We start from the raw sequence: 24876 nt of genomic DNA on the forward strand, positions 1-24876 counted from the left end.
TGTGTGTGTGTGTGTGTGTGTGTGTGTGTGTATGTATGTATGTATGTATGTATGTATGTATGTATGTATTTGAAATTTAAACTACAGACCTAACCTCATTTCCAATTGATAATAGACATGGAATCCCAGAAGTGCTCTAAACCTCTTGATAGTAACATCCTAATTTCCTTTCCTGGTAAACGTTTTAAATAAGATTTTTGCGCCAAAGGAAATTAACCTTTAAATTAATCGTAATTATAAAATGCCATCACTGATTTTTGTCTTCAGCCTAATTACTTTCTATTATTTAAACAAAACTGTACCTCCTGTGAGCTTGAACTTTGTATCTTTTTCACTCCTTACCACACAGTACCGACTTATTGTATCAGAGGGCACCCACAGCATTCTTTGCTACAGAAGCCTTCTTTAAATGTCACGGGGACCCAGGACTTACCTCCAAGCCCACTCAGAGACAAAGGACTCTTTCAGGGCCCACATGCAAGGTGTCTCTACTCTGTTGCTTCCATTACACTTGTCTGTTAATGGGGCCTCAGAGATCCATTACATCTCCATCCGAGATGGCTAGAGTCCATGCGTTTCCCCCAGCTTCCTTCAGCTGTCTCTGTATGTTTCTCCATAATGATCTTGACCTCCTTTGCTCATATATTCCCTCCTCCCTCTCTTCCACTGGATTTTGGGAGCTCAGTCTGGTTCCATAGTGGGATGCCGTGCTCAGTCTTAATGAATGGGAGAGGGGCCTGGCCCTGCCCCAACCTATTGTACCAGACTATGTTGACTTCTCATGGGGGCCCTCACCCATGAGAAGGAGTGGACTGGGGGAGGGCTGGGGGGGGACGTGATGGGGGTGGGAAGAGGAGGAGGGAAGTGGGAGGAGGGGTGGTAAAGAGAACTGTGGTTAGAATATAAAATGAAATAAAAAATAAAAAAGGAAAAAAGATTTAAAAAATGACAAAAAGAGAAGGAGATGGCTAAGATCATCCTCCTTTTTCTCTTCCATACCACTTCCAAAACAAAGATCAACTGGATTCGGCGCAGTGGTCAGCGGCCAGCGTTCATGAGGAGACTAACCGTCAAGGTCACTATCTTCTCAGCACAACTCTGGCCCAGAGGGCTGTCCCCGAAGCTAGCCCTTTGTCAAAGCTGGGACTGAAGCATCCAAGAAACTTTATGAACATGTATATACAATTCTGGTGCCTAAAAGTCTATTTTTCTGCAACTTGACTCCTGCTGTTCCTGTGCCTTTATTTATGTGAGGTTACAAGCGCAGAGCACTTATCACAGGTGGCCTGGGTCTGAAGAGATAGCTATCCTAATTAGCCTTAATGATAAAAGCCCGTAGTCAGATATTAGGGTGAGAGCTGAAAGATCAGAGACTCCCAGGGGGCAGCCACCAGAAACTTCTTACCTTTATGAAATCTCAGACTGAATGGTGGAGATCCTGTCTCTAGGAATCCTCAAACTAAATGGGTCAAGATCTTGTCTCCACCTGCCTTATATTCCTGTCTTTACCTCCTAGTGCTGGGATTAAATTCATGAACCTCATGAGATCCCAAGTGAAAGATATTAGTCATCACTGCTCGGCTCTGTTTCTATTTTAGACTGGTTCAAACTTGTGTAGCCCAGGTTGGCCTTGACCTCCTCATCTTCATCTTCCTGCTTTGTCCTCCCAAGTGTTGGGAATAAAGGTGTGTGCCACCACTGACCTCATGACCTCAGGGCAAGCTTTTTTTTTTTTTTGTGAGAAGAACACAAAATTACACTATTGGAAGGTATGAAATGAGCAAATGGAAGATGTTTTTTCTTCAAATGAACTTTTTGTTAATACTATCATGTATCTCTTTGCATTCATATGCTCTGGCATTCTTTTCTGTTGAGGCTGATTAAAACAACTGCCCCCTTCTTTGTCTCCTAGCTCATCAAGTCCCTGCTGTCAGAAATACTTTCTGCAGGAACTACTCCTTTGTATGTCCAGGATAAAAATCTTCTCTGCTTATCTAAATGCTGTTGCTTCTATATTGATCTTTTAGCAGCCCAGGCCTCAACAGAAAATGACTCATTTCTTTCCCCCTCATATTTTTGACTTGGAAAGATTAGATTTGCATAAGGGCGAATATACTGAGTGTCTGTGTGAATGAGAAGCCATCTAGCATAACAGAGTAGATGATATAAGAAAAGGGAGAAAACAAGCAATGATTGTTGGAGAATCTTGGCTTCCACTTTTTATTTAAAAAAAATGCAAATTCAGAAACCGAGCTGGTGCGTTTCTCCCAAGTGACCACAGGAGGGAGCAATACAAGAATAAGAGGGGATCTGCACTATCAAGGCTATGGAAAGAGACAGGCTGCTGGAGACCATGCTGTCGCTGAAAGGAACTCTCACTTGACTTACAGGTGGCACGGAGTATTCATCCGTCTCACATGTTGATCACATACTCAATCTTTTATTTTTACGTATGGCAAATCCTGCCTTCTCTCTTATCCATTTGCTTCAAAAGTGGCAAAGGGTGCTTTATTGCACTCAGTGTTTCAACTACTTAGAATCAACTGAAGTCTAAGAAGATGTTACAACTTTGTGCCATCCTCCATATATGCCTAGAAATGTTTGTGGAATGCCAAATGGTTCACCTTTTACTTGGCAAAAACATAGCGAGTCTTCCTCCAGGTGGGGATACATTCCATGCTAAGACACAGGGAACGAGACGTGTTGGGTACCGATGACACCAACACACACTTTAATCAGGAGGAGAGTCGACTTCAATACTCTGCATTATGGAAGTTCAGTGATTTAATCTTTAGGGATTTATAAAATTTAGGTGTTGAAATAGAGCAATAGGTAGCATTTTCTTTCTTATCATTTCAGAGCTTGAAGAAATCATCACTGGAAAGAAATCTCAGGCAGAACGGAAGGATATTAAGGAAACTGCAACATCTGTGCCTTGAGAGGGTGGGAAGGGAAGATGAGGACATGTCTCACTGTGACCCCACGAGAATCTGCAGAGCACAGCTACATGCGAATGGCATTCAAACTCTGGGCATTTATCCTTTAATAATATGTGAAGATGCTCAGAGATAAAGAAAAATGGTGAGTTTGGGGTGATTGGAAATAGGCAGATATAGACAAGCTTATTTCACTTGGTAGCTCCTAAGATTGTAATTGTTATAAAAAGAAGACCAAATGATAATACATGAACTATGTATCTTTCACTGGGTTGTTTGAGTATGACTCTCTAAATAAGACAGAATATCCTCCCTCCACCTCCACATCTCCACCTGTCAATCAGGCACACAATACACCGTGCATTTTTTATGAAATGCTTGTTGCCTCTTCAGAGGTTATGTTTGAGGAGCGATGTAAAGCAACAAGAAACCTCAGCTTATCAAACGCAATGTGTAGTATGATCTGAAACAACCACATTTGAAATATGGCAGATGACGGACAGTAAGGAAAGAAGCAAAGAAGCATGGGAAGGACAAAAGAAAAAGGGAGGACAATTGATAAGAAGAAAGAATAGAATGAAACCAGGAAGTATATGATATGCCAAAAGGTTAACTGAAGACCAGAACTTAGCTCTGGCCATTTTGATATTCTCTCCGCTTATTGTTTTGTTTATCTGTATTTTTTATGCTCTCTGTAGTAAACCTCTATTCATTTATGAGCAAGATTAAGCATCATGTTCTTAGGGCAGAATATATCTCCATGTAATCCTCTGCATAGTAAGTGACTGTGCTCAGGCAGTTACCTTCGAACCTGATGGTCCTGGATAGCTGGAAATAGGCTCAACACATAAAGAATGTAGTTTGATAAATGACGTATGCTAGCAGGCTTTAGAAGAAAAATCAAACAAAAATAATAGAAAATTATTATCCTGGAAGCAGTGAATAATTTTCTGTGGTTTTGTCTTTAGAGGGAAGATCCTATAAATCGATTGTGACTTCTGTCCCTAGGCTACTTGACTTCAGAGAATCAGGACAGGTTTTTATTCATTTGCGTTTAGTTGGTGGGCATGTGTACATGTCTAACTCCAAATTTAAATAGCTGGAATTCATTTTCCAATATTGCTTTAAGAATAAGTCCCTGAGGTTATTATCTTTAAATGACATTCCACATCTTTTTCCCAGGTGATCTCAATATTGAATAACATTTGGAAATACATTGCATCTCTATTAGATGAGGTGGTAGCTGCAGTCGTCCCTCAGTAACCATGGGGATTCCAGGACCTTCTTGTGGATACAAAAACTCATAAATGCTCAGGTGCCCTAGAAAAACTGACAGACTTTATGTATAACCCACACACACCATGCAGTGTAGATGGAGTCATCTCTAGATCATTCTAATACCTAATTCTGTAGAAATGCTCTGAGCAATAAAAGTTGCTATTTTTTTTGGGGGGGAACTTTTGATGATGCTTAGGTACCCTAGGAAAACTGACATAGAGTTCATATAAAACACACACACACACACACACACACACACACACACACAGACCATGCAGTGCACATAGAGTCATCTGTAGATAATTTGTAATAACCAATGCTGTGCAAATTCTCTGTGTGGTAAAAGTTGCTGTATTATATTATTTGGAAACTTTTGATGAGGACAAAAAGTCTAGACATATTTGGTACAAAGGCACTCTTCCTGCACTGCCCAGCTATTTTCTATCTGCCATTGGTTGAATTCACAAATAAAAGAACAATTTGCAGATGGGAGAAATGTGCTCAGAAAAAGAAAAAGGTACTTAAAAATGGATGTATTTTCAAGAGACCAACATTTAGTTGTTCTTTGTTTTAATGAAAATAATTTAAAAAACAAAACAGCAATGGAAATTGAAAAGCCATATGTTGAAGCCTTCCCCCCTCCTCATGGATTAGTGATACATTCTATAAAGATCTTTTAATAGCAGGTGACACACAGAGATAGATAAATTATTATCTCTGTCACCAAAGTGGTACAGATCACAGCACTGCAGTAGAGGGGAGGTCTAACTACGCAAAAGAGCCACGTATAAGATAAAAGCCATGAAGATCAGGGATCTCTGATACGTTCATTTCTTTTACCGAAGTTTGTAAACAAAGGCAAACACAAGGGGTTGGAAGAGACTTGGGCCTATAAAGAAAACTCAGCATGTCCAGAGACAGGAGAGCTTGACCACAAAGAGCACAGTAGGGATGCCCGCTCTTCTGGAGGAAGCCTGTTCTCTTAAAGCAGAGAAAACACACTCAAGTGTGTTGTGAGTGTCACTATGCTCAAATGGGTGCCTGGCTTAAGGTAGAACTGTTGAGCTGGAGTTCAAGGTTTTAGTTTTTCCTGGTGTAGAACTTGTCATCTAAAAGTAGATGGTAGCCCAGATGGAGGTGCTGGCTGGGTTTCCTGCCTGATGGTAGTGAACGTGTAGCCATGCTGGACAGTATTAGCATCCAAAGGTCTCATCTGAGGTTAGGTCTATTCTTCCCCAACAAATATAGTCATATGTCCAAGAGATACATTGTGTGTTCATGTGCATGTGCATGTGTGTGTACTATTGTGTGTGTGTGTGTGTGTGTGTGTGTTATATCCTTATTTGTGTCCCTGCCCTTCAAGTCATGACTAGAAGGCTTAAAATTCAGTGTGAAGCTTTTGAGCAGGGTCTTTAAACAGCTAATTAAAGTTAAATATGGTCACCAGGACAAGGCTTCAGTCTAACTGGACTGAAATTTTTAAGTAAGAAGGAAGGCATAGAAAAAAGGCCATGTAAAGATATTTGAATGGCAAGGAGAGTCTCAGGATAAAGTGAAGGATAACACCTTGATCTTGGGGGTTCAGCCTCCAGAGCTGGGAGAAAATGAATTTCTGTTGTTTAAGTTCTGGATGATGTGGCGAGTTATCATGGCAGCCCCACCGATTCTTAGAAAGCAGAAGAGCATCCTCATCATGCTACCTGATGTCATATCCTAGTGTGCGCAGCAGGTGGCAGTGGTGTGCTGTGACTTTATGCAGTCAGCCCGTTTGCCAGGCTGTGGCTCTGGTTTAGAATATGGGGTCGAATACAGAGATGTCCACATTCAGGGGTTTTCCACTAGAAAGAAATGTTGCACTAATGCATCTGTTGTAAGGCTAACTATGTAGCTCAGTAGGTACAGTGCTCGCCTAGCACACACGAGACCTCAGCTCAACTCACAGCATTGCATAAACCTGGCATGGTGGCACACTTGCAATCTCAGCACTTGGGAGGAGGAGTCAGGAAGATCAGAGGCTTAAAGTCTTCCTAGGCTATTTAATAAGTGTGACACAAGCTTGGAATGTTAGCGCTCTCTCTCTCTCCCTCCCTCCTTTTCTTCCTTCCTCTCCTCACCCCTGTGTTGAGCAGTCTAGCATCCTCTGCTTCTTACTATGTCATGGAATCTGACTTGTGTTCTTGCTCCTGGTTCGTGGTTCCTCTTCCCTCTTACTTTGGCTGGGTATACTCATGTCTGTAAGCACAGAAATGCTCAACTTCAGGTCAGCCTCTAGCCTACTTTAGTCACCCAGAAGTCAGAAGCCTGGCCTCATCTCTACAGTGTGTTCTCATCAAGGTACAGAACCTAGACTGTTCTCTTAGGGATGGAGACTTCACTAGTTTGGCCAGCAGGTAGCTCCAAACAGACAAGACACCAGCTCCAGTGTCGCACAGACATCACCTCTTTCAAATTCTTCAAGGCTTGCTTTTGTTTTTCATAAAAATTAAGGGTCAAAGTAATTTCCTTTGCAATTTCCCAAAGTTGGGCAGCAATTTCAGCTTTTCTTTACGTAAGATTATTAGAAGTTGGGTTTCTAGGTAGTGTCTTTAGTTAGGAACATGGCAAGAAGCTAAGATGATGTGAAATACCAGTTGACATTTTGTTCTGTGAACCCTCCTGATGGCTGATGGAAATGACCACAAATAAGCTTAGAGAAGTCACCAATTGTCCCTGTATACAAGGAGACCTGATGGACACCTGTAGGCTGTCCACTGGGCCTATCAGTATCTAAGCTCAGTGCCAATGGCCTAGAGAAGACAGACAAGGATTTCCTTAAGTTTTCAGAACCACATGAGAAACTTGTTCAGGAAACAGCTTCTTATGCTCTCCATCAATCAAAGCAGAAATGGGGAAGATAACAAAATAGATAAAAGACATTACTGTTAGAAGTTTTGGGGGTAATGTTTTATTAGATGCTGGGGCATAAGCTTCATGTGCTAAAAGCTGTTTGAGATGTCTGGTCTTCTTGAATTTACATGATATTGGTGAAACTTTTACTTAGGACAGAATTCCCTGAACAAAGCTTCTGTGCATGGTGAGTGCTTACTGGATGTCTTCTCTTACACCTCAAGCAGCCTATCCACACTCAGCTAACTATCATGTCCCACTCTATTTCCTTTAAGAGGCATTTCTATGTACTCATTCACTCTTAACAGACATCTAGGAATCCCCCAGACCCTCCTTTCCCTTTATCACAGTGTCCAACAATGCCCTGTTCCACTACTCAAAATGTTTTAGCTTGGGTCATATCATATCGTATCATTGTCTTATATCAATCATATCATGTCATTTCTTAACATGCCATGCCATATCATGACATATCAGATTATGTTGTATCATATATCTATCTTATCAGATCATCCCATATCACATCATATCTTAATGTGCCATGCCATTACAATGCCATTATCAGATCATGTCATAGCGTTTTATGTCATGCCATCTTAGATCATGGCATACATATCATTACCATAGCAATTGATTTCCATTAGACATTCAATTATTGGCAGAGTTTTAAGCACTGTTACAAATTATTAATGAGATTCAAAGTCTTTGATGAAACAGATTGATTAGCAATACACAATAACTGAACTGTAGCAAAGGGAAATATCCAAGTTAACTGCATTTAGAATTCTCTTGTGTCTCTAATCTCCCGTCTGTATTCTCTACTATAATTGTTCTAAGAACAGATTTTTGAAATACCTTTCAATGAAAAGGGAAAAGCATGTTTTCAAAATGAGAGCCTCTCTGTTTCTTTAATATGCTGATTCTTTTGTGAAGACTAGCTTAGCATGGTGGGCACCAAAGCCTTACTTCCTGTTCTGCTGGGGTGTGGAGGGGTATTGTCTCATAGCAGGGGAAGCTGGGGAGGAAATACTAAGGAAGCTTTGAACTTGAAAGGCACAGAGTGGAGCTTTAATACTTACAGCTGTCTTCTTCTTCAGTTATGCATTTCACAACGTAACAGGCGTAGATGAAGCCCGCCAGCTGAAACAAAACAGACAAGCTTTAGACATCACACAAAGGCCACAGAATCCAACCTCTCTGGGGCAGCAGCATTTCAAAGACAGGCAGTTAGGTTCCCACTTGGGCATCCTGCATGGTTTGTCGCTGCATCTTGACTCTATTGTGGATGTTTGACTCCAGCTGTATCCATCTGCCTAGTAGATAAATACATTGCTGTACCTTTCTCTGGCATTTACATGTGCAATTTGCTAATTGCTAGGTAAACATGAAACAATTATTTCAGGTGCAAAGACAGGAAAAGAACTATGGCCATTTGTGAATGGGCTCAACACTTACATTTTATAGCAGACTTTTCTTGAAGTCAGGACCCAGGTTTCTAAAACTGAATTCTTCTCAACTACAGAAAAATACCATGAGGAAAAAGACTCCAAGGAGTTTCCATTGTGGGTTGCCTGGATGCCTCGTAAACAAGAGAAACTCTTACTGAAACACGTAGCAGGAACCCATCCTGACCATCATTAGGATGATGTTACAGGGATGTAAATGAGATAGAAAGCTGTGAGTAAGAGTGATTGCCAGAACACTCTGAGCTTGGGCTTGCACGCACCATACCAACTTTTCTGAAAAGTTCCACAGAAAGGTCCCCGTGGTCACCAGAGTCCTTGCTCTTTGAAATGGGAGGCTACAAAGAACACCAGTCGTTTGGCATCTAAGCCTCAAGATTGAATGGCTTTGTACACTTTCATATCAGTAATATGTAGTTAAATTCTTAGCTCTGATAGGAGGATACCATATAATTTACTGGTAAGCGTATTTTAGCAAAATCAATCCAAGTGTCTTGAATTCTATGTTGTATTGTTACACAAAAAAATGATTTTCATATGAGGTTTTATTTTCATATATATTAATCCTTGTACCCTGTTCTTTTGCATACTCCTAATACCCTCTACCATTCCTCTTACTCTTTCCCTTTCTCCCTTCTGACATATATACATATAAATAAGAGGAAACATGAGATATTTTATTTTGCTCCCTTATTCCCTTTCCATTTCATTGTAAACTTCTTCCGTCTCTCCTCACTATGCCCTTTTACTTTCATGGCTTATCTATGTTTATACAAGTTCATGTAAATATTATCTAGAAGTTTCCCCTGCCTCAGTGGACCTGCCTCCCTGATATACCCACCAATGGATTTTAAACTTGCCTTAAGTTATGACTCTCTTGTTCTATGAAACCATAAAGCCCTTTTGAAATTGCTTTCACACAGCAACAGGAATTTGGGGTAGCCTAAATATGTGTTCCTAGGTCATAGTTACTCAGAATAGCTTCAGAGTAAACTATCTCTTCTTCCTTTTAAGATGAGGACTGTAGTTTTCCTGTTGACAGTTATGGCACCACAGCATGGGACCCAGATAATGATTTCATTGGAGGAAGCACCTGAATGGAAAGGAGTATCTGCATAGATCAACTGAATCCAGGTCATCTGGTGTTATTTCCTCAGTGAGTTGTGGGTGAGTTCTTTCTGGGGTTCCAGACTCTCTTGGTTTGGTCACTGGCTCATTTTATTTGTTCTGGACTTGCTAAGAAGGATACTACGTTGAGAGATCCCCTTTTCATAGGCTTTCAAAGTATTTTGTTTAAGGTTATCTAGTTTGTTTCTTTGCTTTGAAAGTATTTTGGTCTGGGCATTTTGGTTTGGTTTGATTGGTCTCTTTAAGATCTCTGAAGACATTTTTGTCAGTATTTTGTTTGCTTTTGAAACTTGGAAGCATTTTTTCCCTTGGTTTTTATTGTCTTTGAAATATTTTGATTAATTATCATTTGGCTGTTGTCTCCTGACATTGCCCCTCAAATTCACCATTTTGAGTTTTCCTGTTCTATGTCCAGTGACCTTACCAAGCCTTTGGCTTAGGAATTTTATGAGTACCAGATGATAAAGATGTTAAAGGGAGGAAGCACCTGTTCCCTCCCACCCCAAAATGTAGAGGCATCAAGGGGAACATCCTGTGACAGGCAAAGGCCTCATAGGGAAACCCAACAAACATATTCCATTCCTGGGTTAGAAGAAACTTTATTGGATTTGCTTGGAAGACATGTACAGGATTGGCCACTCAAGGTCTTGAGCCCTACACATTTTCACAAACACACAAGATGACCCCAAGACCCAGTGGGAGAAGAGAGTCTCATGAGAAAAGGTGAGAGAGCTGATTCCTAAAAGCAGCACATAAAACAACTTACCCAAAAAATAATTCCATAGTTAGCATGGTTATGCAACTTTTCAGGAGAAAAGGAACACACACACACACACACACACACACACACACACACACACACACACACGGTATAAGGTTTCAAAAAATAAACGTTTAGAGATGAATCACCTCCAGGTACTCTAACTGGCTTTGTGTGATCATTCATTTGCAAATATTTGGAAAAAGAGGGAGATGCAGAAACCTGAATATTTACTACCTACAAACTAGCTTATCTTGTGTCCCTAACAAAGTCCTCAGCAATGAAGTTATTCATTCTTTTTTTTTTTCCTTAAAAACAAATCACAAGCAGGCAGCCTGCTTTAATTAAAATGTAAAATATATGTTAACAAACAGAAAAACTTAAACAAATTATAATGCATTAAATATATGAAATACCATAAGAAGGCCCATAAAAAAAACCGATTTTGATTAAATTATAGTACTCCCCCCTCCCTCCCTTTATGCCTTCCCGTGCCCTCTCCTTCTCAAATACTTGGATTTTTATTCTTTAATTACACACACACACACACACACACACACACACACACACACACACACACACACACACAAATACACCCTGATGCCTGTTTCGTGTTCTTGTAAATAAATGTTTTTAGGGATGACTCCTCAGTTATCCAAACCCATTATTATTGTGTTGTTATTGTAGTGTTTACATTTTGTTGTTAACTTGACTCACTTGAGAAGAAGGAACCTCAGTAGCAGGACTGACTCCATCAGAATGCCATGTGTGCACGTCTTGTGGGGGCTAGTAGGCGTGGGAGGGCCTGCTATGGATGGGGCTTGGATGAATAAGGAAGATAGCTCAGCATGAGCCTGGAAGCAAGCCAGTAAGCAGCATTCCTTCATGATTTCTGCTGTTCTTGCTTGAGTACCTAACCAGACTTCCCTCCTTGATGGACTGCTAATAAATTCTTTCCTTCACAATTTTAAATCCTAACAATAAAAAAAGGTCACCCGGTGATTGGAGCATTTAAATGGGGTTGCATTAACCCTTTCTATCTTTTATTTGCCAAGAGCCATGGGAAGGCTTTATTCTCTGAATGGTCCATCTCATGCTCACATTGTCCTTGGGTCTGGCCCTAGCTCGTTAGTGATCTGTGATGTTGTAAAAGTCCCTTGGGTGCTGCCCGCACTGATTTATCAATGCTTTATCTATATTTCAGGCTTTAAGTACTTGTTGAATTATTTGTAAAGCAATTTTTTCTCAATCACAAACTTTCCTTTTGATTCCTCCTTATCACTTCATTACTTTGAAATGAAAATCTAGGTAATGAGTATTGACAAATTCTGAGATTCAGGGCCAGTGCATCTTTAAACCCCTCATTAACGCGTCGCTGCTAGATTCTCAATTATTAAGTGCACTGTCTCGGAATGCAGCTAAGGACCTGCATCCTGCTCATCAGTGAGCTTGTAATTGTATTCAGCTTCATTCTCTAACTACCAGGGGAGCTCCTTGGATACATAAGTAAATCCTGTTGCATTCTATTATAAAACCCTGCTGATTCAGAGGAGTTTAGCTTTTAAATTGGTCACCTCTAAATACAAATGTGAGTGTGCTCTTCCCCAATTCATCAGATTCAGAAACTCTACTGTCTTCCAGTTTTCCTACTCCTATACATTTCTAATTTAATTCTAACTCTCCATTAGCAATTTATAAATATTTTTTAGTAGTAGAGAGTCTGAGAGTGTCTAACAATTGTCAATGTTTCTAATTCTGTGCATCTCTTAAATGCTACCTAAGCCACCATAGAGACTAACCCTGGGTTGCCAACTGACATTTATGATTGGGCAGCTTTCTGCTGTGGAAGCTGTGAACATTTAAACAGTACTGTTCTACAACAAAGACAGCCAACCGCTGAGACTATCAAAAATGTCTCCAGACGTTGCCATATGTCCCTTTTAAAGGGCAAAATTGCCCTTGGTTAGAGCCACTATTTTAGATATAGTCCTAGCCTTAAGGAATTTGCCATCTTGTAAAATTTGTCATTTGAAGTAGATTTGAGAATTATCTGGGAGGGAACAAACTGTATAGGTGACAATCAGTACAGTTGTTTCCATGTATTGGTTCATTAATCCCTGCAACCAACCTTGGATCAACTTATACATACTGTTTGCAGGAGACAAGTAATAAAAGTTGCTTTTCCAGAGGAAGACCTGAAGCAGGAAATTTATGTACGGGTTAAGGCAGCTACCCATAGTTCTACTTGATGAAAGTTTAGGAACCTCATCCTAGAGCAGTAGACATCAAAATTGTGTAGGCAGATCAGGGTCCAATCAGCAGGGCCCCAGTTTGTATCCAATTGTTCTTGTTTTGCATGTGTAAGGGGCAGTCCTTGAGAAAGTATCCTTTTTTTTTTTGCAATGTCCACAACTCTCCTGAAGTGATGCCCAGCATTTTAGTTGCATTTCTACCACACCTACTTAGAACTCAGTCCCGTAGAAAGCTGTTCGTAATTTGCAGGAAAACAAAATAGTATATTCCCCTCTACTGCCCCTTAAGTCATTTCCCCTACTGTGCCAACCAAGAGTGCCAATTCTGGACACTTTCCCTCTTACCCAACTCCTAATGTAATCCACTCATTCTTCAAGAGTAGATTAGCATATTAATTCCCCTGAGAGATGGCAGGCCATTCCCAGAGTAGATTGTAGGCTGGCTGCTTGCAAGGAATCCCAGAGACACAGGAAGGCTTTGGGAGAGAATATATTGGGAAAGGACAAGTGAGGTAACATTTTGTAAGAAGCATTCAGAAAAGAGCAGCAGGGGAAGAGTGGTTATGTTCAGAGGGGAGAAAAGGGGCCCCAGGCAGAGGCATTCTGACCATTTGAAGAGAAGCAATTGGGCAAACGGAGGAGGATAGTAGCTCATGTTATTGTTACAGATCTGAGTTACTGTGGTTAAAATGAAATGGCCGGGGCTGGCGAGACAGATCAGCAATTAGGAGCACTGACTGCCCTTGCAGAGGATCCTGTTTAGATTCCCAGAACCCACACGGTGGTGACTTACAACTGTGGATAACTCCACTTGCAGGGGATTCGACACACTTTTCTGGCTTCCACAGGGACTTGGTGTGCATGTCGTACGTACACAAATTTACATGAAGGCAAACTACATAAAATAAGAATAACTAAATCTCAGTTCCCATGCAGGCTCCTTGGTTTCATGGAACACACACAGTTCAGTCTCTGAGCCCAAATTAGTTGATTCTGTGGGTTTCCTTTTGGTGTTCTTGACCCTCCTGGCTCCTCCAATCCTTCCTCTTCTTTTGCAGGATTTCCCAAACTCTGCCTAATGTTTGGCTGTGGGTTTCTGTGTCTGCTTCTATCGGTTGTTAGATAAAGCTTCTCTGATAATAGTTGGGCTGGGCAACAATCTATGAGTATAGCAGAATATCATTAGGAATCATTTCATTTACTTTGTTTGTTTGTTTGATTCTATCCTAGGTCTCTGGGATAACCTGCCTCTGGGTCTTGGCCGTCAGGGGTCAGCTCCCTCTCAGGGTGTGGGCCTCCATCTGGGCCAGTCATTGGCTGGTCACTCCCACATTTTTTTGTGCCATCTTTACCCCCGCTCATCTTGTAGGCTGAGAAAATAGTAGGTTGAAGGGTTTGGGGATGGGTTGATGTTCCAGTCCCTCCACTGGAAGTCTTGTTTTGTTATAGTGCATATAACCTATATCCTCTGTTTCTATGAGGCTTAGTTAGGGTCACCCTTATAGATTCCTGGGAGTTTCCACTGCTCTAGGTTTCTAGATCATCCCAGAGATGCTCCATATTCCAATTGTCTCTCCCAGTACTCTCTCCCTCCATCCTTCCCCCAACCTGATTCCTCCTGTTATTACTGTGTAACTTATTTTCTTGTGGGACTCCTAACAGTGAGAGCAGGGGCTGTCTCTGACTCTGTTGCCTCTTTTGGGGACCCGTTTCTTCTACCAAATGGCTGCATCCAGCCTTAATAGAAGAGGAGGTGCCTAGTCTCACTGCAACTTGATATACCAGGGCTGGTTGATATCCATGGGAGGCCTGCCTGTATCTGATGAGCAACAGAGGAGGAGGATAGGATGGGAGGAGAGGAGAGAGGGGAGGGAGGAACTGGGAGAAGATGAAGGAAGACTTTGGTTGGGATATATAAACAAAATAAAACAAAACAGAATAAATAAATCTCAAAAAAGTTTTTTTTCTTTTTGCTTTGTTCCTTCTTTAAATATGGATAGAATAATAACTGAAGATTAACATGGTATTATGCCAGAAAAGGGAATGGTTACCCACTTAGGAGAAAAAGAAGTATTTGAGTTGCTTATTTTTGACATCTAAAGTACAGCTAATTCTAAATAATTTTATTTTTACTTATCTTGTTATCATAATATATCTAGTATTATTTGTTAATTCACCTGGTGAGATTTTACCACTCATCATGACAATATTACTGACAGAGAGGAAATGCTATTTTTTCTCTCCAGAATTAAATTAGATTAAAATTCCTTTCTGTATCCACAGACTAAACTGTGATTGCATGTCCTAGACATTCACTTTGAAGTTAAGAGGTAAAAGGAAAGGGAAACCCTTTTGCAAGTATGTAGAAACATTGAATTTTGATACTCTAACATTGTAGTTGGAGCTTCTGTTTCTAGAAAGAGGGACTTGTCAGAGCGATTCTTTTTCTTCTAACTAAGCTCAAGTCAAAACCTCGAGCATTAAATGTGTGGCCCACACAAGAGTTTAAGTGGCAGAGAAAAGTCAGTACTACAAGGGACCTTGTTCTTCAAGGTGGGATATAAGGTTAGTTCTTTCTTTCAGTCCCTTCTCCCTTTTTCCTTTCTTGTTTGTTTTCCCTCCTGTGTTTTCTTGATCTTGTATATGTGGGATTCAGTGTTATGCAGCTCAAGAGTCTAGAACTGAGTCTTAAGCCCTTAGGGAATCTGTTCTCTCTTGCCAAAGGACTAGGAAAGAGGCAGGGTAGCAGGAAACAGTTTAATAAATGATGACCCCCCCCCCCTCAGCAAGTGAGTGCCACAGGAAAAGCAAACAGAAATAACGGTATTCTCCTTCCTCACCCACCAGGGAACAAAGGCTTCATCCATGGCCAGGTTATGGGGTCCAAGAAGCCAAACAAGAACTTGTAGATCTCCATCTAGGAATTAGGAGGAGTCCCCTATTCCTGTGCATGAGGGTGAGGGAATCTCAATTTCTAGCCTCACTCTACAGTAAGTAGTACAGCACCCTAGTCCTCTCTGTTGGAGTGATGTCAGAGGAAACAGTGTGAAGTTGTGACTGTTTACCAATGCTCTGATGCTATAGCATCTGTGAAAATAACCAGGAGCAGTAAAGTGTCATCTGACCTTTCTCAGCTGTGATGTCAAAAGTTAGGGGCCACTACTCACTGCCTCTGCGTCACCATGACAGCCCTTCCTATGTGAATCTTCATGGAGTCTAAATGAGGATCCAGGACCTTCTGGCACAACTTGACAGAAGTGACCTAGCATTCTCTTTCCTCCCTACCAAGACTTTGTGGGGTGAATTAACAAAAGCAGAAGCCTTAATTAAAACCCAGAGTCTCAGTCAGTGGGCTGCCGTTTGGTCTTGTCAACTGTGTCCTTTGCCTTACAGAAGCTTCTAAGTTTGAAGAGGTCCCATTTATTAATTGTTTCTTTCAGTGTCTGTGCCCCTGGAGTTATGTTCAAGAAGCGGTCTCCTATACCAATTTGTTCAAGGGTACCTCCTACTTTCTCTTCTAAGAGGTTCAATGTGGCTGGATTGATGTTGAGGTCTTTGATCCATTTGGACTTGAGTTTTGTGCATGGCGACAGACATGGGTCTATCTGCAGTCTTCTACACACCCTCATCCAATTGTGCCAGCACCATTTGTTGAAGATGCTGTCTTTGCCCCATTGTATAATTTTAGCTGTTTTGTCGAAAATCAGGTGTTCATAGGTGCGTGGATTAATATCAGGATTTTCAATTCGATTCCATTGGTCTACCTGTCTATTTTTATGCCAATACCAGGCTGTTTTCAGAACTATAGCTCTGTAGTAGAGCTTAAAGTCAGGAATGGTGATGCCTCCTGATGTTCTTTTATTGTATAGGGTTGTTTTGGCTATCCTGGGTCTTTTGAAACGGCAGCCCACTGACTGGGAAAAGATTTTCACTAATCCTATATCCGACAAAGGGCTGATCTCCAAAATATACAAAGAACTCAAGAAACTAGTCAACAAAACACCAAATAACCCTATTAAAAAATGGGGTACAGAACTGAAGAAAGAATTCTCAATGGAGGAAATCAAAAAGACTGAAAGACACTTAAGAAAATGCTCCACATCCTTAGCTATCAGGGAAATGCAAATCAAAACAACTTTGAGATACCATCTTACCCCTGCCAGAATGGCTAAAATTAGAAACACCAGTGATGACTTATGTTGGAGAGGATGTGGAGAAAGTGGAACACTCCTCCACTGCTGGTGGGAGTGCAAACTCATACAGCCACTTTGGAGATCAGTATGGCGGTTCCTCAGGAAAATGGGAATTAGTTTACCACAGGACCCGGCAATCCCCCTCTTAGGCATATACCCAAAGGATTCACATCAATGCAACAAAGACATCTGTTCAACTATGTTCATAGCAGCACTATTTGTAATAGCAAGAACCTGGAAGCAACCTAGATGCCCTTCAATTGAAGAATGGTTAATGAAGATGTGGCACATCTACACAATGGAATACTACTCTGCAGAAAAAAATAATGGTATCTTGAAATTCGCAGGCAAGTGGATGGCACTTGAAGAAACCATCCTGAATGAGGTAACCCAGTCACAAAAAGAGGAACGCAGTATGTACTCACTCATATATGGATTTTAGACCTAGATCAAATGATCATCAGCCTATAATTCACATCACCAGAGGAACTAGGATACAAGTTGTATTCTAAGAGATTCATATAAAGTCCCTCACAGAACTGGGAAGGGACAAGTCCCCCAGACCTCAGGTATAGTGGGGGAGGACAGCTAATGGAGAGAGAAGTAGGAGAAAATGAGAGGGAGGAGAGGAAGGCATGTGCGACCAGGAGGATTGAGCCTGGTTAGGAATGGAAAATAGGAAAGAGAGAGAGAGACAGAGACAGAGAGAGAGAGAACATAAAAGAGGGAGCCAATATTGGTTTGAAGATAAAGTTGAACACAAAGAAAGGTCGAGGGAACTACAAGACTGCTCCCAACTAACAATCTCAGCTTCCGTGGAAAGGCTATCATAAATGCCCTTCCCGGAGAGTGAGATCAACAACTAACTTCTCCATGGAGTCCTCAACTAATGCCTGTTGAAAACAGGAGCAAACACCCATACATAAACACTGAGTCAAACTAGAACCCAGAAGCAGATGGAGAGGACAAGACCATGCGGTAGAAGTACATAGAGACAGCTTACCTGAACAAGGAGGAGCTAAGGGCCACTAGACTGATAGCTGGGAAGCCAACAGGGGTCTGACTCGGACCCCCCTGAATATGGGTCTCAGCCAGAAGGTCTGAGCAGTCTGAGAGACCTCAGACAGTGGAGCCAGGATGTATCCCTGGTGCACAAAAGGATTTTGCAAACATATCCCCCATGGAGGGATAACTGCCTTATTCTAGAGATAGGAGAGAAGCCCTAGTCCCTACTTCACAGGACCTGTCAGATCTACATGACCCCAACTGGATGGCATTCCCCTACATATTGTATTGTGGTGGGGGGTTGGGAGGGGAGGGTGTTTAGAGTGCATGGGAGAGGGTAGAGAGGGCAAAAGGGAGGGGAGGAGGGAGGGAGGGCTTGGGGGGAGGGAGGGAGGGAGGGAGAGGGAACTGGGATCGACATGTAAAATAATAATAATAAAAAAAAAAACAAAACAAAAAAAACGCTTTGACTCCAAAATTTAAGTTGAAGAACAAGTTACTGGGGAAAAGTATTTCTATTTTTGTTTCCACAGAAAATGAAAAGATGTGGATTCCTTCCAGACTAATGTGGTTTGATCACACCAGACCGCCTGAAACAGAGTACAAGCTGATCCTACATTCCAAACAGCTGGACAAAACAGCCCTACAGACTACAGCTAGGATATCTGAATCTTCTTCGAATCCCCCAAGACAGCGCCCCTTACCAGCAGGAAGTAGTTTGGAAAGAACGACGCCCAAATTCCCAAATATTGTGTATAAATGTTTGTTTTCATTTAATTGGACTTTGTTATATAAAATTAAATAAAAAATACTCTATATGCATAAAAAAAACCCAGAGTCTCATGACATGTTATCCTAAATGTCCATGTTTCAATTAAACTTCAATTAAAAACATCTCCATCTGAATAAAATGAGAATCAATGGAAGTGATTATCTGACAAGCATTTTAAATTACTATCCATTAAATGCTCCAATAATCATTTATAAACAACAAAACAAACAAACAAACAAACAAACCAGGCAGTTCTCCAAACATAACTGAAACGATGAGGCTGAACCAAAAATGGGAAAAGTGGAAATTTACAAGGAAAAACTAATGCAGTTACTAAAATAAGAAAACAGCCAGAGAATGGAGGGTTCCAAGGGTCAAAAGTCTTCAGGTGTGATGACAGGTGGCAGAAAGTCCCTCTTAGGGCAAGAGAGAAGGAGAGGAAAACTGTGAACACAGAACAGAGTGTCAGGGTCCACGGGACAGTGACCAAGGGGCTAGAGTTCATGCATTTACAAAAGTAAAGAAGATGGCAGCAGTACTGATAATATCTGCACAAAACAATGAGTGAAAACTTCCTAAATTTGCTTTACAAAATCCTCACGAACTTCTATATTCAAAAGGGGAGGAAACTCTGAAAAGCACCACTCAAAGCAAATTTGCATACTATAAAGTCAAAATTTGGAAGACCCCCCCAAAAAAAATTAAAAGTAGGAAGGGACATATTTATGCAGTACCAATCTAGAAACATGGTTTCTTAAAAGCCATAGCTGCGGTTATGCTCTAAGTTAACAACTGTACTCTGGAGCATTTCCTTCAGAAAGGAATAAAATGTAGATGCCAAAACCATACTCCACTCTTCCTCTTAGTAGTTAAAAGTAAGGCATAACCAAGATGTCCTTCAGTGCATGGAGAAGTTGTCCAGCTTGTGTACCTGTACCATAAAATGCCATTCAGGAACAGCACAGAAAAAACTATTGATTTATGCAACAACTTGAAAGCATTCCCAAAGAACTGTGCATTTTTGACAAAGGCCAATTCAAAAATTTGATATTATTTAGATTATTTTTTTTACTTTTATTTATATGTATGTGTACATTCATGTGAGTGCAGTTGCCTTGTTTACAGGGGCCAGAAGATGTCAGATCCCATGAAACTAAAGTTACAGGTGGCTCTGAGCCATCCTAAGTGGATATTGGGAACTGAACTTTGATCTTCTGTCAGAGCAGCCAGTGCTCTTAACCACTGAACAGACTCTTGAGCTCTGCAAACTTTATGTTATTTAGTTCCACGTTTGTGCTTGTTTGCTTGTTTTAAAACACATATTCTTAGTATATGGCCTAGAATGGCCTAGAACTCTAGCTCCTTCTGCCTTAGCCACCTGGGTGGTAGAGTTTTGCCATGCATTGCCATACTTAGACCATACTACTTGTTACATGATAAAATCACATGATAAGATCTAGAATGGACTGCTGGTTGTTAGAGACAAAGAGATCAGGGTTGGACAGAAGTGGATATGACCATAAAATGTAACAAACAGGATCATCTCATTTGTGGAATTCCTGAATCTATAGCCTATAGTATCAATAGGAACAGTATTATCTAAAAAGCAACCCTTTCTTTATTTCTAGAATACAAATATTAGGTTTCATTATGGCTTTTTTTTTCAAACAAAATTTGTTTTGTTGATTGTTCCCTGTTTTTCTCCTCTCTTTCCCATTCTAGTTAATTTTTTTATTTAAAAGCAACTTAGGAGAAACGAAGGCAGAACTCAAGCAGCTAGTCATACCACACCTACAGCCAAGAGCAGAGAGCAAATAAAAGCATCTTTGCTTGCTTGTTTGCTTGACCAAAGCTAGTTTTTTTCTCCAGTTATTCAGGAGTCTCTGTCTAGGGAATAACACTGCCCATATTGTCTTCCTACATCAATTAACAATCAAGATAGTCCCCCATAGACATGCTCACAGGCCAGTTGGTTCTAGATAATTATTCATTAAGAATTTCCTCCCAAAGGGAAGGGGAAAGTCTTAAAATTCGATTTCAGTTAGGAAAAATCAATTTAAAAAGATTTCCCTTTAAAATGATATTAGGTTGTATCAAGTTGCTGGCTAAAACTAACCAGCACCATCCACCCTTTGTCAAATTGGCTTAACTTTCCATCTCTTGTCTCCAAAGTCTTATGTTAAAATAATAATATAAAACATGGTCTCCGGCCTGAAACAGAGTACCAGGTGATCCTACATTCAAAACAGCTGGACAAAGCAGCCTTACAGACTACAGCCAGGATTTCTGAATCTTCTTCGAATCTCCCATGACAGCGCCCCTTACCAGCAGGAAGTAGTTTGGAAAGAACAACGCCCAAATTCCCAAATATTGTGTATAAATGTTTGTTTTCATTTAATTGGACTTTGTTATATAAAATAAATTAAAAAAATTAATAAAACAAAAAACAAAACAAAACAAAACAAAAAAAAAAACATGGTCTAACTCCCCAAAGCTCCCAAAGTCTTAAAAAATTCCAATACTCCAAAAGTCTGAAGTTTTGTGAAAGGTCAAAAATCTCTTAATGTGGGCACCTATAGTATAAGAAAGAAAAGTACATGCTTAAGAACTCTTGTTCAGTAGTTTGGAAAGAACAACGCCCAAATTCCCAAATATTGTCTATAAATGTTTATTTTCATTTAAATGGACTTGGTCATATAAAATAAAATAAAATAGAATTCTTGTTCAACTAAAGAAAGGTCTAGAGACCTACAAGCCTGCCGCCAACTAACAATTTGAGCAACTGTGGAAAGGCTAGAATAAATGTCCTTCCTGGATAGTGAGATCAACAACTAACTTATACACCATCATGGAGCCCTCATCTAGTACCTGTTGGAATCAGAAGAAAACACCCATACCTAAACACTGAGTCAAACTATAATCCAGATGCAGAGGGAGAGGACAAGACCAGGTTGCAGAAACACAGAGACAACTGACCTGAACAAAGAGGAGCTAGTGGACCCCCCAGACTGATAGCTGGGAATCCAGCATAGGGCTGACTCAGGCCCCCCTGAATATGGGTCTAAGCCAAAAGGATTGAGCAGTCTAAGGGACCTCAGACAGTGAAACCAGGATGTATCCCTGGTGCACAAAAGGACCTTGTGGACACATCCCCCATGGAGGGATACTCCCTTAACCTAGAGACAGGAGATAAGTCCTAGTCCGCACTTCAAATGCCTTGACAGATTTATATGACCCCACCTGAATGGCATTGCCCTACATGTGGAATTGGGGTGGGGGGATGGGAGAGGAGGGTGGTCAGGGTGCATGTGAAGGGGGCAGAGAGGGTAAGAGGGAGGGAGGGAGGCAGTAGGGAGGGAAGGAGAGGGAACTAGGATCGACATGTAAAATAAAAAATAAAAGGAATTCTTGTTCAAAAAGGGACAAACTATAAAATGTAAAACCAATCATACTAAAATGAAACTGAAATCCATAAGTATAAATCAAAGTCCAACATCTGGGACCCACTCTTAACATAGAGTCTAAAGGGCTTGGGTATCCCTTCCCAGATTTACCTTCTAGTCCAGCTGTATCCACGTTTGCTACAGTCTTTGGTGGGCACCCCAGTGGTCCTATTATCTCCAAAATTCTGGTGTCTCAACCAGATTGCAAACAGAACTTTACTTTCATTTCTGGCCTTCCTGCAGGGATTCTTACCCTTCTACAAGGTACCATGCTACCGACATGCTCTATGACACGCTCAACCTTCCATGTTTCATGCTTTCAAAACCAGTACCACATGAGAGATTCTTAGAACATTACCAAGTTTTGCTTCCAGCTTGAGCTGTAGTCAGGCCCTTGAGTCAGTTTCTGTGTGCTGACTGTGAAGAAAGACTCTTCTACTGTTCCAGTGGAGCACAGATTTCACCTCAGCAGTGTTGAACTCATAGAGAACAGCTGCTTTTTTAGCCTCGATCAACACATATGGATTCTTTGGCAATATATTACACAAATGGCCATTGGCCTAGTTCTTGCTAAAGTCTCTGTTTGCCTCTGAAACACCATGAGCTGAGTCTTCCATACCCACACTTCAGCTTTCTCTCCTCTCAAGGATCCACTGTAATAGCCCATTAAGCTCTGCCCAAGGTATTCAGTGGATTTTACAACCCAGAGTTCCCAAACCCCTACATTTCCTCCTTCAAATAATATGGTGAATTTCATCAGAGTGACAAACTCATTTCCTGTTGCAGAATATTTGTTTACACTGTGTGAAGATGTGTCACTGTGATTGGTTTCACAAAGAGCTGAATGGCCAATAGCAAGGCAGGAGAGATAGGTGGGACTTACAGGAAAAAGAGAGACACTTAGGATGTTTCTAGGTGTGAGAGAGAGAGACCATCACAGAGACACACAAGGAGTCAGACACACAGAATGGGAGAGAGGTAAAAGTCCCATGGTAGAACATACATTGATTAAAATATGGGTAAACTTAAATTATAAGAGCTGGCAGGACAATCTTAAGCTAAAGCAGAGCTTTCATAATTAATAAGTCTTCCTGTCACATATTTGAGAGCTGGAGGCACAAAGAAAACAACGACAACAATTTCCCAAGTACTAATTTCTGTTCTAGTTACATTTCTGTTTGTTGTTGTTGTTGCTGTAGTAAAATACCCCGACAAAAAGCAGCTTAAGGGAGAAAGGGCTTTATCTAGTTAATAATTCTAGCTCTCTCAGTGAGAATTTCAGGCAGAAACTCAAGCAGTCATACGCCTTCCACAGTCAAGAGCAGAGAGAAATGAATGTGTCCTTGCTTGCATGTCCTCTGCTAATGTCCTCTTCTCTTCTACTGCTCTGCACCCCCTTACCTAGGGAATGGTGCCTCCCACAATGGGATGGGTCTTCCTAAATCATTGGTTCTCAACCTTGCTAATGCTGTGACCCTTCAAAACAGTTCCTCATGTTGTGGCGACCCCCAACCATAAAATTATTTTCATTGTTGCTTCATAAGTGTAATTTTGCTATGGTTATGAATCATATTGTAAATATATTTTAGAAATAGAGGTTTGACAAAGGAGTTTTGAGCCACGGGTTATAAGACACTATCCTAAGTTAATGGAGAATTAAGACAACTAGGTACAGACACACCCACGGGCCAACCTGATCTAAACAATTCATCATTACAACTCTCCTTTCAGATCAATTGTCAAATCGATAGTTAAAACTAAGTACCCTCTTCATATTCTTGAACCTTCAGGAGCTTCTTTTCTGCTTTCACATATGGTCCTTTCATCTCCCCACATCTTAACACTACTTGTCCTCCTTTTGGGATATCCCATCTAGTTTAATAGCTTACACTCTCATACTCCTTATTTGCTATATATAAACATTCAAAGTAAAGATCCACATGCTAGGGTTATCATGAGATTTTTGTCTTTCTGAGCTTGGGTAACATTCAATATGATGTTTCCCAAATCCATTCCTTTACATGCAAATTTGTCTTTATAGTTAAATAACATACATATAATTATAGCTGGAAAGAGGAGGGTAGAGGGTAATTTGTATTTGAATATTAGCGGTCAAAGTAGCTGGCATTAGGTACGGGCCTTTGGGGAAAGAGAGTGCTAAAACTGTATTAACATCCCTACTGTATTTCAGATGTAATGAGGAGTTAAGGAGCATGCGGCACTCCTGGAAGTCCATAGTCCAGAAGTAAATCCCAAGAAATTGTCAGAAGCAGGGCCTGGAGACTCACCTTTAATCCCAGCACTCACCAGGCAGAAGCAGGCAGATCTCTGCGAGTCTGAGGCCAGCCTGGTCTACAGAATAAGTTCCAGGACAGCCAGGGATGTTACACAGAGAAATCCAGTCCTGAAACCACCCCCCCACCCTCCCAAACGTCAAAGGAAATTGTCAGTGAGGTGACATGATAACAGCATAGAGAAGGTTGCACGCAATCTCAATCTCACACTTCAAGACACAGGCTCTAAAAAAAAAAAAAAAAAAAAAAAAAAAAAAAGACACAGATCAGGTATAAACTGGAAGGCAGCTTTTGTTTTTTTTCTTGAGACAGGGCTTCTCTGTAGCTTTGGAGCCTGTCCTGGAACCAGGACCAGGCTGGCCTCGAACTCACAGAGATCCACTAGCCTCTGCCTCCAGAGTGCTGGGATTAAAGGTGTGTATCGCCAACACACGGCTGGAAAGCAGTTTGACCAGGTAAGTTTTAG

General features: G+C 40.9%; 1 protein-coding gene across 2 annotated transcripts in view; it reads right to left on the bottom strand.

Annotated features, from left to right (window-relative positions):
* The window catches only part of Nkain2 (sodium/potassium transporting ATPase interacting 2), a 920355-nt gene that overhangs the window by 17996 nt on the left and 877483 nt on the right, over positions 1–24876 (bottom strand). For both annotated transcript variants that reach the window (XM_051175496.1, XM_051175495.1), the window contains exon 5: positions 8180–8240. In XM_051175496.1, coding sequence (XP_051031453.1) covers positions 8180–8240 — 61 coding nt within the window. The remainder of the gene's footprint in view (positions 1–8179; positions 8241–24876) is intronic.

Source organism: Phodopus roborovskii, unplaced genomic scaffold (assembly GCF_943737965.1).
Source record: "Phodopus roborovskii unplaced genomic scaffold, PHOROB, whole genome shotgun sequence".
Taxonomy (NCBI): domain Eukaryota; kingdom Metazoa; phylum Chordata; class Mammalia; order Rodentia; family Cricetidae; genus Phodopus; species Phodopus roborovskii.